Source organism: Bos indicus x Bos taurus, chromosome 28 (assembly GCF_003369695.1).
Source record: "Bos indicus x Bos taurus breed Angus x Brahman F1 hybrid chromosome 28, Bos_hybrid_MaternalHap_v2.0, whole genome shotgun sequence".
In the NCBI taxonomy this organism is placed as follows: Eukaryota; Metazoa; Chordata; class Mammalia; order Artiodactyla; family Bovidae; genus Bos; species Bos indicus x Bos taurus.
Window position 1 is genome coordinate 15,007,818 of NC_040103.1, and position 19,095 is coordinate 15,026,912.

The following is a 19,095-nucleotide window of genomic DNA, read 5'->3' on the forward strand; positions in this document are numbered from 1 at the left end:
ATGTCTTTGCTGATTTTCTATTTTATATATAGTGTGCATCTGTTAATTCTAAACTCCTAATTAGGATATGTTAATTTAATAAGTAGAGGAATGTCAACAAATAAGGATTTTTAATTAAACAGTAGGTTTCTACATTTTTTTCCTGGGTAATCAGGAAAGTGTGAATATGGAAAATTAATATGAGAAAAATAGTTGTAGAAAATGATACAAATTGTACTAAAAACAGGAAAGCCCGACGGCTGATCACACAAAAAGTAGAAAGTATGTGTGCTGGTGGGGACAGCGGTCGTCTCATAGTCAATTTCAAAGTTTACCAAGATAAAGAATTACCTAAATATCCTAAAGGAAAGAGATGAAAGAAACCTCCAGAGTTCATTGTTAATCATGAGATGAGGCACACATACTTTTTACTGAAATATAACTGATATAACATTATAAAAATGAATTGAGATATGTGTATTTTACAAAATGATAAGCAAAATAAGTCTAGTTAACATTCATCACCACACATAGCTACCAATTTTTTTCTCTTATGATGAGAATTTTTAAGAGCTGTGCTCTTAGCAACTTTCAAATCTACAACACAGTCTATTAACTAGTCACCTTGCTGTACATGACATTCCCAGGACTTATATCTAGAAATTTGTATCTTTTGACTTTGACCACCTTCACCCACTTATTACTTTCTGTGTAGTTTTCCACAAAATATTACAACATATAAACTGTATTGCCTTCAATTAGTTCTCCTTCCTAGAAAGGGTGATTGCTATTTAATATGACATCCCACAGGATAGCAAACTGTTAACTTGATTCTACTCTGATGAAGAGTTTCTGCTTAGCACAGACTCTTAAGTTCTGTTTTAACTTCAAGTTCACCATATCAATAACTTTAATATTAGCATCAGTAAAACTTGACCCTTCATGAGACATGTCATCAAATGGTCTTTCTGCAAGCCGTTCTTTCACAAAGCCCTCTATCTAAGAAAGACAAGCATTCTCTAATAACGAGCAATGTTGAGCATCTTTTCATGTGTCTATTGTCTATCTGTATGACTTCTCTGGAGAAATGTCTATTTAGGTCTTCTGCCCAGTTTTTGATTGAGTTGTTTTTTGATACTGAGTTGCATGAGTAGTTTATATATTTTCAAAATTAATCCTTCATTGGTCGCATCGTTTCCAGTATTTTCTCCCAGTCTATAGGTTGTTTCTCTGTGTTGTTTATGGTTTCCTTTTTGTGCAAAAGCTTTTAAGTTTGATTAGGTCCCATTTATTTTTCCTTTTATTTCTATTGTCTTGGGAGACTGATCTAAGAAAATATTGCTACAATTTACATCAACACCTATTTTGCCTATGTTCCCTTCTAGGAGTTTAATGGTGTCATGTCTTATATTTAAGCCTTTAAGTCAGTTTGAGTTTATTTCTGTTTATGGTGTGAGGGAATGTTCCAACTTCACTGATTCACAGGCAGCTGTCTAGCTTTCCCAACACCACTTGCCAGTCTTTTCTCCATTGTATATTCTTGCCTCCTTTGTCAAAGATCAATTAACCATAGGTGAGTGGGTTTATTTATGGGCTCTCTATTCTCATCCATATGTCTGATTTTGTGCCAATACTGCCCCATTTTGATTAGTGCTGGGAGATTCCCTGGTAGCTCAGCTGGTAAAGAATCTGCCTGAAATGCAGGAGACCTCGGTTTGATTCCTGGGTAGGGAAGATCTGCTGGAGAAGGGACAGGCTACCCACTCCAGTACACTTGGGCTTCCCTAGTGGCTCAGCTGGTAAAGAATCCACCTGCAATGTAGGAGACCTGAGTTCGATCCCTGGATTGGGAAGATCCCCTGGAGAAGGGAACAGCTATCCACTCCGGTATTCTGGCCTGGAGAATTCCATGGACTGTATAGTCCCATGAGGTCGCAAAGAGTTGGACATGACTGAGCAACTTTCACTTCACTCAGTTACTGTAGCTTTGCAGTACTGTCTTAAGTCTGGAAGAGTTATGACTCTAGATTTGTTCTTTTTCCTCAAGATTGCTTTGGCAATTCTGGGTCTTCTATGGTTCCATAAAATCTTTAGGATTATTTGTTCTCATTCTGTGAAAAATGTCACTCAATTTGATATGAATCACTTTAAATTTGTCAATTGCTTTGGGGAGTAAGTCCATTTTAACAATATTAATTTTTCTAGTTCAAGAGCATGGGATATCTTTCCATCTTCCCATTTCCATCTTTGATTTTCTGTATGAATGTTTTATAGCTTTCAGTGTCTAAGTGTTTTACCTCTTTGGTTAGATTTATTCCGAGGTATTTTTAATGTGATTTTAAATGATTTTTTTTTTTACTTTCACATATTTCATTGTTAGTGTAAAGAAATGCAACAGATTTGGTTATATGAATCTTGTATCCTGCTGTCTTGCTGAGTTCATTTATCAGTTCTAATAGTATTTGTGTGGCAATTTCAGGGTATTCTATACAGAATACTGGGCTTCCCTGATGACTCAGTGGTAAAGAACCTGCCTGCCAATGCAGAAGACATGGGTTCAAACCCTGGGTTGGGAAGATCCCCTAGAGAAGGAAATGGCAACCCACTCTAGTATTCTTGCCTGGGAATCCCCAGGGACAGAGGAGCCTGGTGGACTACAGTCCATGGGGCTGCAAAGAGTCAGACCTGACTTAGTGACTGAACATACATGCATATACAGAATATCATGTCATTTGCATATAATGATAATTTTACCTCTTCCCTTCCAACCTGGATAATTTTATTTCTTTTTCTTGTCTGATTGCTGTGACTATTACTTCCACAACTATATTGAATAGATGTGGTGAGAGTAGACATCTTTGTCTTGTTCCATAATTTAGTGGGAAAGCTTTCAGCTTTTTTTTTTACCATTTAGTATTCTGTTGGCTGTGGCTTTGTCATAAATGACTTTTATTATGCTGAGATACTAAATATCTTAATTTATTTGAGGACATTCTTGAATTGCCTTCCTGGTTCCTGGACTTTTGCTGGATCAGCAAATATACCTAAAAGCCCTTCTCTTTTAAATCATTCATAGTGAATGCCAAACTGGAGTCACATTCAGACATACACACAAAATGTCAGATTCTGATACTCCAGAAATTAAAGGAAAGTTCTCTAAGTAAGACTGAATCTGACCCTCTATGAGTGGAATTTCTGATTCTGACTTTGAGGTTGATCAGAAATGTAACAATGAGCAAAATTTTCAATGGTTATCTGACCTTTTCTCCTCTGCCCATATCCTCATTCCCAACATAATTAGAATCAGACTTAAGATCCACTTTGGGGTCCTGTATACAAACATTATGACAAGAGAACCCATTGTGGCAATAGCTAAACCTCCAGCTTCAAAGAGGGTTGCTTCTAAGTCATGAAAGTTGTATCCCCAGTTCTTCACAGGTACTTTTGCGGAATTATGCTCTCATAACAGACCAGTTAGAACTGTGCTTTGATGTCAACAAGCATCAAGCAGGATTTGTAGCATAAGCTCAAATTCCCCAAATAAATGCCAGCTTTACGAACAGAACTACTCTCTCTACCACAGTGGATTCTAAATGCAGTTGATGGGTCATTTACCCTTTGATCAAAACTCTTATGAAATGCACAGCTCTATCAAACTCTTGTATATTTGCTCCAACTCTGTGGAGCTTCACCTGATGACATTAGATAGCAATACTCTTAATATTATCAGTGATAATTATGACTATTATTTAAAACATAGACTTGACCACAGCCATATTTCTTTAATTCAGCAACATCATGATCAGTGGTTTTCAATCAGGGATGTACAACAGACTTGTCTGTGGAGTTTAATAATAATGCAGATGTCTAAGATCCACACCAGACTTAGTGAATTCTTTTACTTGATATTCTTGACATCTTCTAATAGGATTATTATGCTATATTTCAAGGTTTTTTCACTGTAAGTATTCTATTCCTCCATTTTTGTAAAACCAGAAGTAAACTCTGACTTCTTTTTTTTTAATAGCTTTATTTATTATCTTTTGAAACATTCTAACTTGAGGGGAATGATTTTATTACCTTGCTTTCCATGTCACATTATGCATCACATTTATTATGAACTGTAATCAGACTTTTCACATTTGAAAATTACTAGCAGTAAATTAATCAAAATCACTTTCAGTTTCTATCATTTACAGATGTTTGTTTTCCTCAGATACTTGCCTGCAAGTTCTATTATCAGGTTCAGGCCAGGGTTTGTGTCTTCAGCAAAGAATACTCTCAAGAGTCCCATGGTAAAAGCCCAGATATTTTAAATAATTGACATTTCAAAGAACAGACTCTTGGATATAGGCGTTTAATGACACCAGTGGGCTGAGTCAAGACTTATAGAATTTTAGTCCAGAAGCAGACAATTTTATGCTACTGCTAACCCAGGATCAAGTGGAACAAGAATTAATTAGAGTCCATACTAAATGGACTGAAAAGTGAAATTTTACAATATTGCTTTACTGTTGTTATTGTTGTTGTCATTGTTTTAAGGAGTTTGGGAATAGGCTATTTATTTGGCCACACTTGTAGGGATGTGGGATCTTAGTTCCCCAATCAGAGATCATACCTGTGATACCTGCATTGGAAACACGGAGTCTTAACCACTGGTCTGCTAGGGAAGTCCCCTGAAATATTGTTGTTTAAATGGTCTATCTTCTAGATCTATAAGAAAATCCCTTCTCTTTATGCTTCAACTACTTTTTTTCTGATACAATTTAGAAGATTCTTGTATGAACTTTATTGTGCCTATCTTTGCATGAAATGTTCCCTTGGTATCTTTAATCTTCTTGAACATATCTCTAGTCTTTCCCATTTTATTGTTTTCCTCTTTTTCTTTGCATTGATCACTGAGGAAGGCTTTCTTATCTCTCCTTGCTATTCTTTGGAACTGTGCATTCCGATGGGTATATTCTTTCCTTTTCTCCTTTGCCCTTCACTTTTCTTTTCTCAGCTATTTGTAAGGCCTCCTCAGACAACCATTCTGCAATTTTGGATTTCTTTTCCTTGCAGATGGTCTTGATCACTGCCTCCTGAACAATGTCACTAACCTCCGTCCATAGTTCTTCAGGCACTCTGTCTATCCGATCTAATCCCTTGAATCTATTTGCCACTTCCACTGTATAATCTTAATGGATTTGATTTAGGTCATACCTGAATGGTCTAGTGGTTTTCCCTACTTTCTTCAATTTAAGTCTGAATTTGGCAATAAGGATTTCATGATCCTAGCCAGAGTCAGCTCCTGGTCTTGTTTTGCTGACTGTATAGAGCTTCTCCATCTTTGGCTGCAAAGAACATAATCAATCTGATTTCAGTATTGACCATCTGGTCATGTCCATGTGTAGAGCAGTCTCTTGTGCTGCTGGAAGAGAGTGTTTGCTATGACCAGTGTGTTCTCCTGGCAAAACTCTGTTAACCTTTGCCTTGCTTCATTTGGTACTCCAAGGCCAAACTTACCTGTTACTCCAGGTATTTCTTGATTTCCTACTTTTGCATTCCAGTCCCCTATGATGAAAAGGATGTCTCTTGGGGGTGTTAGTTCTAAAAGGTCTTGTAGGTCTTCACAGAACCATTCAACTTCAGCTTTTTCAGCATTACTGGTTGGGGAATGGATTTGCATTACTGTGATATTGAATGGTTTGCCTTGGAGCCAAACAGAGCCCATTCTGTCATTTTTGAGATTTCATCCAAGTACTGCATTTCAGACTCTTTTGTTGACTATGATGGTTACTCCATCTCTTCTAAGGGATTCTTGCCCACAGTAGTAAATACAATGGTCATCTGAATTAAATTCATCCATTCCAGTCTATTTTAGCTCACTGATTCCTAAAATATTGATGTTCACTCTTGCCATCGCCTGTTTGACCACTTCCGGTTTACCTTGATTCATGGACATAGCATTCCAGGTTCCTATGCAATATTGTTTTGTACAGCATCAGACTTTACTTCCATCACCAGTCACATCCACAACTGGGTGCTTTTTTACTTTGGCTCCATCTCCTCATTCTTTCTGGAGTTAATTCTCTACTCTTCTCCAGTAGCATATTGGGCACCTACCAACCTGGGGAGTTCATCTTTCAGTGTTCTATCCTTTTGCCTTTTCATACTGTTCATGGGGTTCTCAAGGCAAGAATACTGAAGTGGTTTGCCATTCCCTTCTCCAGTGGACCACGTTTTGTCAGAACTCTCCACAGTTGATCTTGGGTGACCCTACTCAGCATGGCTCATAGTTTCATTGAGTGAGACAAGGCTGTACTCCATGTGATCAGTTTGATTAGTTTTCTGTGATTGTGGTTTTCATTGTGTCTGCCCTCTGACAGATAAGGATAAGAAGCTTATGGAAGCTTCCTGATGGGTGAGACTGACTGTGGGGGACACTGGGTCTTATTCTGATGGGCGGGGCCATGCTCAGTAAATCTTTAATTCAATTTTCTGTTGATGAGAAATGCTGGACTGGATGAAGCACAAGCTGGAATTAATATTGCTGGGAAAAATATCAATAACCTCAGATATGCAGATGACACCACACTTAACGGCATAAAGAGAAGAACTAAAGAGCCTCTTGAGGAAAGTGAAAGAGGAGAGTCAAAAAGTTGGCTTAAAACTCAATATTAAGAAAACTAAGATCATGGCATCTGGTCCAATTACTTCATGGAAAATTGATGGAGAAACAATGAAAACAATGAGAGACTTTATATTTTTTTTACATTGGGGGGCTCCAAAATCACTGCAGATGGTGACTGCAGTCATGAAATTAAAAGAAGTTTGCTCCTTGGAAGCAAAGCTATGACCAACCTAAACAGCATATTAAAAAGCAGAGACATTAGTTTGCCAACAAAAGTCTATATAGTCAAAGCTACAGTTTTTCCAGTCCTCATGTATGGATGTGAGAGTTGGACCATAAAGAAAGCCTAGTGCCAAAGAATTGATGTTTTGAACTGTGGTGTTGGAGAAGATTCTTGCAAGTCCCTTGGACTGCAAGGAATTCCAACCAGTCAATCCTAAAGGAAATCAGTCCTGAATATTCATTGGAAAGACTGATGCTGAAGCTGAATCTCCAATACTTTGGCCACTTGATGGGAGGAACTGACTCTTTGGAAAAGACTCTGATGCTGGGAAAGATTGAAGGCAGGAGGATAATGGGACAACAGAAGTAGAGATGGCTGGATGGCATTACCGACTCGATGGACATGAGTTTGAGGAAGCTCTGGGAGTTGGTGACAGACAGGAAGGCCTGGCATGCTGCAGTCCATGGGGTCGCAAAGAGTCGGACACGACTGTGTGACTGAACTGAACTGTATGAACTGTTTTTTATTATTTTCAGTATTCCTGATGCTCTGGCATTTCAGGCCACAGTGACTGAGGAAAGACTGTCTCTCCCAGGGCTTACCAATTCTTAGGTAGAGCAAGCAAAACAAGTGACTTGCCCTGGAGCATGCCTTTCATATTCAAACTGACAATCCAGAGTTCAGACTCTCAACTACCTCTTCAATCTGCTTTATGTGTTCCAAGAAGGAATATTCCTCTGTCCTAAGTATCCCAGGGCCTGGTACCAGACCACTAGAAAGAATTCCTATACCTCAGAGTCCACTGAAATTATTAAAATCAGCCAATTTCAAGATTGCTTACTCTGCCTTGCCTTGTTTTCCCAATAAAAACAATAATAAAGTCTCCTGCCCATGCTGTCCCCTTGCACCATCTTCCTTTGGACCAACTTTGGTGTTTTCCTACATGGCTTGGCATGACACGACATGCCTGTCTCCTTAAGAACAATGAATAGGAACTTTTCCAAATGGCAGTCTTGATCTGTTCTGTAGGCTTCCTTACACCTGAACAATAATAAAACCTACATTTAAAAACCATTTTTTATATAAGCTGAAATATTTTAAAATGATATTTGAGTCTTACTGACTCCCATAGTTCAGAAACCCATACCAAATGTCCTTAACATTCAATGGCAAAAGGGTTATCTTATATATTCAATAATAATGTCTTCCTTTTTACCAGAATATAATCTGAGAAATCTACTACCTAAATAACATCTTGCCTAGAATGTCATATTGAGAATGATGCTCCTTGGATCAGGTAGGAACTGAAGTGGCTTTATTATGGAGTCAATACCTACAAAGGGCTCTTAGGATAACTGCCCTGCTATCTAGTTTACAGGATCCAGCCTTATAGATGGTGAAGGACCATCACCTCCTGGCAGGCCAGGAACCTAGTTACTTTGGGAGCTTCAATAAAAGAAGAACTTACACAAATGCATAAGTACTGCAAATGAAATAAAGTGGAAAGAATTTGTTGAACTTGATTTCCTTGCCTTAGGAATGCAAATAATAGAGGCATTAAAAGTCCAATCTGAGATTCCTTATAAAAACCTTCAAAGAGAAGTTAATTTTGTAATTATTCAAAACTATGTCTCTAGATTTTGCAAAGTATGTAAGAAAACCGAAGTGAGAGTGAAAGCGAAAGTGCAAGTCGCTCAGTTGTGTCTGCTCAGTTGTGTCTGACTCTTTGCAACCCCATGTCCATGGAATTCTCCAGGCCAGAATACTGGAGTGGGTAGCCTTTTCCTTCTCCAGGGGATCTTTCCAACCCAGGAATCGAACTCAGGTCTCCTGCATTGCAGGCAGATTCTTTACCAGCTGAGCCACAAGGGAAACCCAAGAGCACTGGAGTGGACAGCCTACTCCTTCTCCAGGGGATCTTCCCGAGCCAGGAATGGAACCAGGGTCTCCTGCATTGCAGGTGGATTCTTTACCAACTAGAAAACCTATGTGGGAATTACCACTTGTGCTACACATCAGTGAATAATAAAGCCATAGCTAATGCACTAGGCCTATCTTATGGTCAAGGTTAGTCTTTCTTTGATATTATCATGATCACAAGGAAGAAGGAGAGAGGGAGGGAGAGAGAGAATATAAGGAAAAATTATAAAGACTTCGAAATATAGCAGATATTCTGGCCAGCTCATCCATCTGGATAATCTCTGCTTTTTTTTTTTTTTTTGCCTACATCTAGGCTATTTTACAAGGTTACAAAGACAAAAATTAGCTTGTAGAAACCAATGACAATGCAAATAATTTCTCTCTATAGAAACTGTAATTGTGATCACAGAAAAGCAGTTGATTATCACCCTATAGATATTGCAAGTTTTGCCAATTCTGTGTACATCAATAAATTTATCTCAGCAATCCTTGTCAGACTATAAATGTGCAATACTTTGCACTTTGTTTTTAAGTGGTTGTAAATATCTTATTGATTTCCTCATTAATTCATGATTTAAATAAAATTTTTGACACATCTCTATTTCATATCTGTGTAAGAGACATGATTATATCCTCTTTTGAAACATGACTTTTTATAACTGAATAAAGATATGCTATTTTATAGAACAAATATATATATACCATTTTACAAAAAATTATTTATGTAATCATATACATGAAATGTGTGTGTGTGTGTGTGTGTGTGCATGCTAAGTTGCTTTAGTCATGTCTGTCTGTTTGCAGCCCTACGGACTGTAGCCTGTCAGGCTCCTCTGTCCATGGGATCCTCCAGGCAAGAATACTGGAGTGGGTTGCTGTGCTCTCCTCCAGGGGATCTTTCCAACCCAGGGATTGACTCCCATCTCTTATGTCTCTTGCATTGGCCGGTGGGTTCTTTCCCATTAGCGCCACCTGGGAAGCCCCACGTGTGTGTGTGTGTGTGTGTGTGTGTGTGTGTGTGTGTGTGTGCAAACAGCTGTGAGCCATTCAAAGAATAATACTGAGTGACTGAGTGCCAAAGATCCAAAGATAGCCAAGACTGACTCACTGACCTCAAGGAGCCTAAGTCCTAGTGGACCTAACATTCAAACAATGTTTGTCTAGCTTATGTGACCAACATCACAAAGCTTTCAGGCAGAGAGGAAAAACACACTGACAAAAATCTCTCCAAAGTAATCCTTCCTCAATAACTAATTATTGCTTAGGAGTATAATATATCACCAAAGGGAAAAAAATTCAGAGTGAAATAACAGGTTTTATATAAAAAGGGGGTAAGTAAATTGCTAGACTCATACTTGGAAGTTCTGGGTATCTCTTGTTAGAAACATTGTGCTTTTATGAAAAAGAGTTTCCACTCAAGTTCTTCCAAATCTGACTCAAGAGGTTATGTAATCCCTCTAAACTTTTGTTTTTCCATTTGTAAAAAAAGATAATAATAACCATTTCATGAGGTTGTCATAAAAATGGTACATGCCTGGAACATAGTAAATGCTTAAATAGGTGTTAGCTGATTTTATTAATAATATCATTTATTGATGCTCAGTTCTTGATCTGTACTCAATGTTAAATGTATCTCTCCAAAGTAAATGTGAAGAATGAAATCTGTTTCAAGTTTCTCTAAAATATGGAAGACCTAAAATTATATTACTGAAGTTTTCTTCGTTATTAGGGGGGAAAAAAATCTCATTGTGTACACAGAGATCTTAGGAATGAATTGGAAATTCTACCTGCAGTCCAGGATTCCAACGCTGTATTATCAGAGAAGACTACACAAGTCTCTCTTTCTCCTAGAGTCTTCCTGTGGGTGAGCAACAAACTTGGAATGACGTGCCATTAGCACCTTATTACAAACGACAATTGGGTAATTTCTACCAGGCCAGACTATAGGATGACAAGAAAGAGGGCATTCAAGGAGAGATGGCTGGGTACTCAAAGCCCACAGTGTTGAAGGTGATCCTTAGTAGGAGATTCAAGGTCGGAGGTTACCCAGAACCAGACTCTGCCGGCAGCCCTTAGAGCGCCTGTGTCCTCCGCGGCACCACACGCCTAAACAAACAAGTGGTGTGTGTGCCCAGCAGTGGGCAGGGTCTCAAGTTCACCGTAACTCCAATGGTATCTCACGCTTAACCTTGCCCTACAACTCAACTCAAATTCAGAAAATCACCACAGTTTCATGAATGCAGAGGGCATTTCATCTCACCGCAAAACTGACTAAATAAGAGGTCACAATGCCAAAAAAGAAAAGAGATAAAAATCACAAGGCCAATAAGAAAAGTACAAGATCAAATGAAGTGCCCCGCCAAAGTTGTTCTAACAGAGATCACCTGGAGCCTATTTGCTAGGTAGGACTGGACTTCAAGTTATTGTATACTTAATGTATTACACTGAGAGCCTCCCACATCATATTCAATGTCAATAGCTTAGTGTTAAAAAAAAACAAAGGTCACATTAATGAAGCACTTATGTCTCCAAAACTGCGTTAGGCGCATTACAAGTACAATCTTAAGGCTGGGCCCACTAACCTCCCAGTAAGATTAAAATGGGTTATATTCATCTCTTTTTATAAGAGAGAATAAGTTATTTGAGGGGTTTTAAGAGTTTTAAAAATCATATTTTTTTGCTACCTCCCTTTACAACTAGAAAAATGAACTAAATAAACAAATATGTGTATGTAGATAAAACGAATTACTTGAATCAAGTTGGACAGATGCTTCATTCATAAATGTAAATATTTGCTGACCTCAAAGAACCAGATTCTCCACACATATTAAAACAGCCACAAACATTGCTTCAGTGTTTTTCCAAAGCCACTAAACTGCAGCCTAAGAAGAATGGCTCTAGATAACCCTGGGACTTTTGATCTACTGAGAAGAGTCTCCAAGTTTGGGGCCATTGTTTCCTGTCCTGGGTAAGTGAAGATCACTGGAGATCCTCCTCCACTCTCCCTGGCAAAGACAGCAGCAGCTCCTCTCAATCAAAGTCCAGTATTTAAGAGCAGCAGTTTGAAAGGGCGCTTAATGAGCAGACTGCCCAGCACAGAGCGCTATTAATACCCACGGAAGGGGAGCATGCCTGTGGCCCAGGTCGCTGGTGCCCAATGACAAGTCAAGCTAATCACTGCCTACAAAAGAACGCGCTCAGACCTTCACTACAACCGTGTTCTCGCCAGAGACACACCCGGCCAGGCAAAGGTGCCCGAGAAGGTGGAGGCTGCTACCTGACTTTCTCCGTGGCTCCTCCCGTTCTCCGCCTTGAAGATGGACTTGGGTTTCCGCGACTTGAAGTTGCCCATGGTGGGGCGCAGCACGTCCAGCCGTGGGGGCTGCTCTACATGCTGCGGCTCAATGGGCGGCGGCGCGGGCTCCTCTAGCGGAGGCCTGGCGTCGGGGTAATTCTCTTTATTGTCTTCATCTCTAGAATAGGAAAGACTCAGTTAGAAAGCACGGAAGAGTCTAATAATCCGCCCTGGGAAAGAGGCTGGCGATACCCACTGCTGTTCATTTACAGGGTACTCAGCAAACTTTCTAGTGTAGACTGTTTCAGAGGGGCTGAACGTCACTTTTTAGAAGATGCCACACTCCCTTCCAGTCTTTGCTAGTGGGTACATTTTCCATAGCTGTAGCTTTGTACTTGCTATTGTATTTGCTTCCCTTTTTCACTTCAATATGGTTTCACATATGTCATATTTTTCTTTCACAATAATAATGTGAGATATCCCGGTTAGCTACGATCACCCCAACTTTATAGATTAAGACTCTAAACCTCTCTGATTAAATAAGGTGCCAAACTGAAGGGCTAATTCACTCAGACCTGGAGTGGGCCCTCAGTCTCTCACGCATGAGTCCTTGGCTCAGGGTGTTGATGGGTTGCTCCTCCCTGGCAAGTCTTCAGTCATCTTACAACTTTCAGAGGCATTTAAAAGTTTAACTAGAGGGGCTTCCCTGGTGGTCCAGTGGTTGAGAGTCCGCCTTGCAGGGCAGGGGACACAGGTCTGATTTCTCGTCAGAGAACTAGGACCCCATATGTGGCAGAGCAACCAAGCTCTGAGCTGCAACCACTGAGGCCAGGCAGTTGGGGCCCACACACCACAACTGGAGAGCCTGTGTCTACAGCGGAAGATCCCACACGCCACAACTAAGGCCCGATGCTGCCTGATTAATTCGTTCATTAAAGATAAATTATAAAAAAGTTTAACTAGAATCTATTTTAATAAGATACATACAACCTCAACAGAATATAAGACAAGGGCCAAATTTCACCCAACCAAGCCACCTATTTAAACAACACTTTCGATGCAAAGCCAAAGACCCCAGTGTCTTGGTTCTGTTGGTGTGGAATGGCTGGAGAGGACTGACTGGGCTGGCATTACCTGCACATACTCAGTACTAGGAGAGCACTCTTCATGTTCAGCCATCAATCAAATTCAATACAACATCATCCCGCCATTTCAATTTCCTCAAACACAGTGATGTAATAACACTATTAAGTCATTTGTCCCTCTTAAATCTAGATGTATTTTAGAATTCAGCAACTACCACAGCCAAATGGAGCATTCCCCTTACATCGGCAGTCCCCAATCTTTTCGGCACCAGGAACCAGTTTTGTGGAAAACCATTTTTCCATGGACAAGGTAGGGGGATGGCTCATGCAGTGCTGTGAGCAATGGAGAGCTAGGGAACTGAGCAGCAGACGAAGCTTCACGCTTGCTCACTCACCTCCTGCTGTGTGGCCTGGGTTCCTAACAGGCCAGGAACCCAATCTGTGGCCCAGAGGTTTTGGGGACTCCTGCTTTATTTGGGTTCATTGTCCTGAACCCACTGGCAGCCATTTGTTATGGGTCATGTGATTCTGTAGGACTGGCCACTTCCCCCTGGGGGTGTTTTCCCCTCTTGTTCACTGACCAGAAATAGCCATAAAAAGAGATTTTGGCAAGGTCAGCTAGGAAACACTTCCATGAGTGTTTCCTCACCTCATGGAAGTGTTTCCTCATGGCTCAAGAATATGCTGAGCCAAGAGAAAAGCCAAGAGAAAAGACCAGCAAATGAAAGATTTCTATGCCCTCTGCTCAGGATGTCTTTTTACAAATAAAATATTAAACTAAATAAAATGCTACCAGCAGGATGAGCTGTCCAGCTAGTCCCTGGGAGAAGAGCAAAGAAAACATGGGGGTGGGAGGTCTGGAACATGGCCAGGGTGCATGCAGTTGGGCAAGATGTGGAAATAAAATTATGTGAAAGAGTTAAACTTAAGCTTCAGGACAAACTTAGTAAAGGAAAGGTAAAGGAAAAGGTAAAGGAAAATCCAACAGGTGAAATAATTCTTCATGTTAGGTCAGTTCAATTGTGTCCAACTCTTTGCAACTCCTGCCAGTAACACTGGTTACTATTTTCCCTTGAGATCATTTACAATTAAAAAAAAATTATAAGTCAATAATAGGTTTGGAAACCAGTATCAAACTATGAATTTGAAATAAATGTCTCTAGTTCATTTGAAATACCTGTCTCTCCCTAGAGACAAATACTACACATCTACATACTCTATGTTCTTGGGTAAGCAACAAAAGAAGGAAGAGCAGCTTTTACCATAACCTAAATGTTTCTTAAAGAGATGGGAATACCAGACCACCTGACCTGCCTCCTGAGAAATAATGCATGCAGGTCAAGAAGCAACTGTTAGAATTGTATATGGAACAACAAACTAGTTCCAAATTGGGAAAGGAGCACATCAAGGCTGTATATTGTTAGGCTGCTTATTTAACTTATATGCAGAGTACATCATGAGAAATGCTGGGCTGGATGAAGCACAAACTGGAATCAAGATCACCAGGAGAAATATCAATAACCTCAGATATGCAGATAACACCACCCTTATGGCAGAAAGTGAAGAACTAAAGAGCCTCTTAAGGAAAGTGAAAGAGGAGAATGAAAAAGTTGGCTTAAAACTCAACATTCAGAAAACTAAGATCATGGCATCCAGTCCCATCACTTCATGGCAAATAGATGGGGAAACAGTGGTAACAGTGGCAGACTTTATTTTGGGGGACTCCAAAATCACTGCAGATGGTGACTGCAACCTTGAAATTAAAAGAAGCTTGCTCCCTGGAAGAAAACCTATAACCAACCTAGACAGCATATTAAAAAGCAGAGACATTACTTTGCCAACAAAGGTCTGTCTAGTCAAAGCTATGGTTTTTCCATAGTCATGTATGGATGTGAGAGTTGGACTAAAAAGAAAGCTGAGCACAGAAGAATTGATGCTTTTGAACTGTGGTGTTGGAGAAGACTCTTGAGAGTCCCTTGGACTGCAAGGAGATCCAACCAGTCCATTCTAAAGGAAATCAGCCCTGAATATTCATTAGAAGGACTGATGCTGAAGCTGAAATTCCAATACTTTGGCCACCTGATGCAAAGAACCGACTCATTGGAAAAGACCCTGATGCTGGGAAAGATTGAAGGCAGGAGGAGAAGGGGATGACAGAGGATGAGATGGTTGGATGGCATCACCAACTGGATGGACATGAGTTTGAGCAAGCTCCAGGAGTTAGTGATGCACAGGGAAGCCTGGCATGCTGCAATCCATGGGGTTGCAAAGAGTTGGACACAACTGAGCTGAACTGAAATGTTCCTCATTCAAGGAGAATTCTAGAACACTCAAGAATAAGAAAAAAGTGACTTTTCAAATTTAAAATGACTGTTTTGATAGACTGCTTCCTAAAAATAAAACCTGAATTTTGTTTTTATGTCATATTTTCAAGGCACCCAAAAGATGTAAAGGTCGTTCTTGACTTGAAGAACAAGGAATGTGGGGGGCAGGGGGAAGCACCTTCTCTTATTATACAAATGTAAAACATAAATACAAAAGTCATCTTTATGAATACACTTCTAACCTATTACTGGTTCCTCAGAATCCCCAAAACAGAGTACAGGTAATGTAATTTATGTCACTTCTTATTGCAATCAGCCATAACTGAGAATGAACATGGTGTTCTAAAAAGAACAAGAGTCCAAAAGATCCTCCCACTCGTTAGAAATGCATCCTGAGCCACACCACCTCACCTCTGTGCCCCTCATCCATAAGACACTATGCATCTCCAGTACAGGAGTACAGGAGTACAGTCTCTGTGAAATGCCTACCAAAGAAAGTTGGCTCCAGACCACAATCCAATAAATGGGGGCTATTGTTACTCTCACACGGGGCCTTAGGTGAGTAGCTGTTTGCGCAGAAAAAACTGAAGGCTATTTTTAGTTTTTCCAATGCCTCCAGGATAAATTCCAAACTCCTTTGCAGGGTACTTAAAACTTTTGTAATCAGGTCTTTGTTTATCTCTGGGACTTTATTTCTTACCACTCCTGGCCTCCTCAGCTCTCAGGGTTCCTGCCATCCTGAACTGCTTGCTTCAGCTTGAATTCTCTCTGCTCTCTGTTGGCTAGCCAGTAATTTGTTCCCTCTGCTTGGTAGCATCATAGTTTTGGGCCTTATATTCCACCAAAAAAAAAAAAGGAGTCACGTGCCACATGTAATTTTCTTCAGGAATCCATCCCAGAAACCTCACCGGGCTATTTGGTCCTTCTAAGCGAGTCTTCTGTTTCCCTGTAGAAAAATAGCACTTAATGCACTGTTGCATCATCATCTACATTCTTGTCTATCTCCTCCAGTGCACTGAACCCCTGGGAGCAGAGACTGATTTGTATTTCTACATCCCATATCTGTCTCCACTGGTTTCTGATGCGCACAAAAAAGTATGAAACAAAGGCCTTCAACAACTATTTCTTATCCAACAAGTGGACTTTTGTGTCACATATACCAGAGTCCAAAATCTGCCTCATCACAGCTGTGTTAATTCTGGATGAGCTATAATCCCTCTGAGTCTCGGTTTTTCCACCTGGGATGAGGAAGGAAACAACAGCTTCCTTTTGGCTGTTAAGATTAAATAATAAAATGTATGTGAAAGTGCTTGAACACAGCAAACTTGGAAGAGAAATGGTTAACGTTAAGATTTAGCCATCATACGATGAACTCCCTGATGACCAAGACTGCCATGTTCGGTGAATAATTCTAGAACCTCTTCCTTAAAGTCTATGATGGGAACATTTAAATGCACTAATCAATGTTTAATTCAATAGGCATTTACTGAGCATTCTCCATAGAAAAGATACTGTCCTGAGTGCTAAGGGGGTATCCAAAAGCGAACAAAACTTCCTTCAAGAGCTGATAATCTATTAGAAGAAATAGGACATGAGAACAAATCATTAGAATTCAAAGAGAGTTAAGACACCAGACCAGATGGCTTCTGTCCTTCATAATTAAGAACCAGGCAATGGTGGGTCCTACCTGAGACTGGAGCAATCAGTCTGATCTTCATGCAGAGAGACTGCGTCTTCGTCACACCTGAAGAGAGAAAATAAAACCACATCAGATCCAAGGGTCTGCTGAAGCAGAGAAGCAATATTCTAGAATTATTTGAAGATTAGCACAGGAAACTAAAGAAAGGAACAATCTTTACCACTCTCACCCAAACCAGTGTCAATTCCTCAGATGTCTACCAGGTAATGATACCAATGTTGTCATATCACGTGAGCTTAAATGCTTAGAACCAGAGGTAACACTCCTTTTTCATCCAGTGCTTTGTATCACCTCAACTAACAAGACCTTAGCAACCAACCTAAGTGTTCACAGCCCTTGAGGGAACATCTGACAGCAAGACTGGTAGGCTGTTGTTGGCTCAAAAGGGACGCAGCTACATGCCTCCTGGCATTTCTTCTGCCTCCGGCAGTCCCAAACCATACCAGCTGCCATCTGGCTTGCTCCACTGGCCTCCAGACTTTCCTGACCTCCTTCCTTTTCACAAAACTTATGAAATAACCTTATGAAAAATTCTTGGCTTTTCCATACTGAAAAATCTCCCGAGCTCTACACTGCCTAAGGGCATCTTGAGGAGGACCGCAGTCTCACCCCAGTGTATGAGGGAGCCTTTGTTCCTGTTCTCAGCCTTCCCCACCCCATCCCACCCAACCTCACCCCACCCTGCTCCAACCTGGAATGCTTTTTCTATCTTCAACTCCTACTCAGCCTTCACTGCTCAAGCCTTACAAGCTCTGTGAACTTTCCTTGCCAAGTTCATCCACATGCCATGTTCCCACTTTAACCTTAGTACATAAATGCTTACTTTTCATTCAGAGGTTTTAGTCACCATCTAGTTCTTACCTAGTGTTGTTATGTAGTTTCTTTGTACCTCTGAGATCTTTTTAATCAGTTGTTAATTCCATGAAAAGAAACAACCATCGTGTCTTTTTCTAGATATCCTGCCACAGTGCCCACAATGCTACCCCAGAGTAGATACTTCATAAATATTTGAATCAAATCACTAACCTGGATCCTTCGGCAAGTCTGTTCCCTGAAATAAGTGTGTGTGCCTAGTCGCTTAATCATGTTCGACTCTTTGTGACCCCAGGGACTGTAGCCTGCCAGGCGCCTTCCTCCAGGCAAGAATTCTGGAGTGGGTGGCCATTACCTTCTCCAGGGAATCTTCCTGACTCAGGGATCAATCCCAAGTGTCCTGCTTTGCAGGTGGATTCTTTACTGTCTGAGCCACCAGGAAGGGCCTGAAATAAGTGGGCAAGCATTTCTGAGCACTGACTGCTTCCAAATACTGCCTTAGGCACTGGAGCTGTGCTTCTCAAACTTTTTGGGATTCAGGACTGACCAGTTGGTTTTCTATTTCCAATCCACCATGGAGAAATAATTTGGTAAAAATGTCACAGGAATGTCAAATTCTTATAAAGGTTATTAAAAGCATACTCCCTATTTCTGTACTGTTCTTATCTCAGACTAGTTACAGTTTGTGAACCCACACTTTGAGCAGCACTACCTTTTCTTTTTTTAGTATAATTGCTTTATAATGTTGTGTTAGTTTCTGCTGCACGACTAAGTGAATCAGCTGTGTGCATACATATACCCCCCCCCCAAGCCTCCCTCCCGCTCACCTCACAATCCCACACCTACGTCATCATGAAACGGTATGTGGTCCTTTCCCCCTCCCCACACCATGTCTTCTGCCTGCCTTGTGCCTGTAAAAAACCTTAATCAAAGAATAAGTTTAATCAGAGAAGTGAGAAATGCTGAAACAAAGGAAAACAGTCTAAGGAGACTAAATAATAATAAGGTAGTCATTAAGCATAGGCAAGGACCTTTAGTTCTCTCTCAAGGGCTGTACGTAATATTCTGAGCCATATCCTGTGATCTGTCTTATAGATCAAGACCCCAGGTGGAGGAGTTAACTACATGATGACCAGACTGTACC

At 40.4% G+C, this 19,095-nt stretch overlaps 1 protein-coding gene across 10 annotated transcripts in view; it reads right to left on the bottom strand.

Moving 5' to 3' along the window:
- Positions 1-19,095, bottom strand: part of FAM13C (family with sequence similarity 13 member C) — a 286,605-nt gene that overhangs the window by 109,940 nt on the left and 157,570 nt on the right. For all 10 annotated transcript variants that reach the window (XM_027531041.1, XM_027531047.1, XM_027531046.1 and 7 more), the window contains 2 exons: positions 17,127-17,183; positions 12,013-12,208 (listed from right to left, as the gene is read on the bottom strand). In XM_027531041.1, the coding sequence (XP_027386842.1) occupies positions 12,013-12,208; positions 17,127-17,183 (253 nt within the window). The remainder of the gene's footprint in view (positions 1-12,012; positions 12,209-17,126; positions 17,184-19,095) is intronic.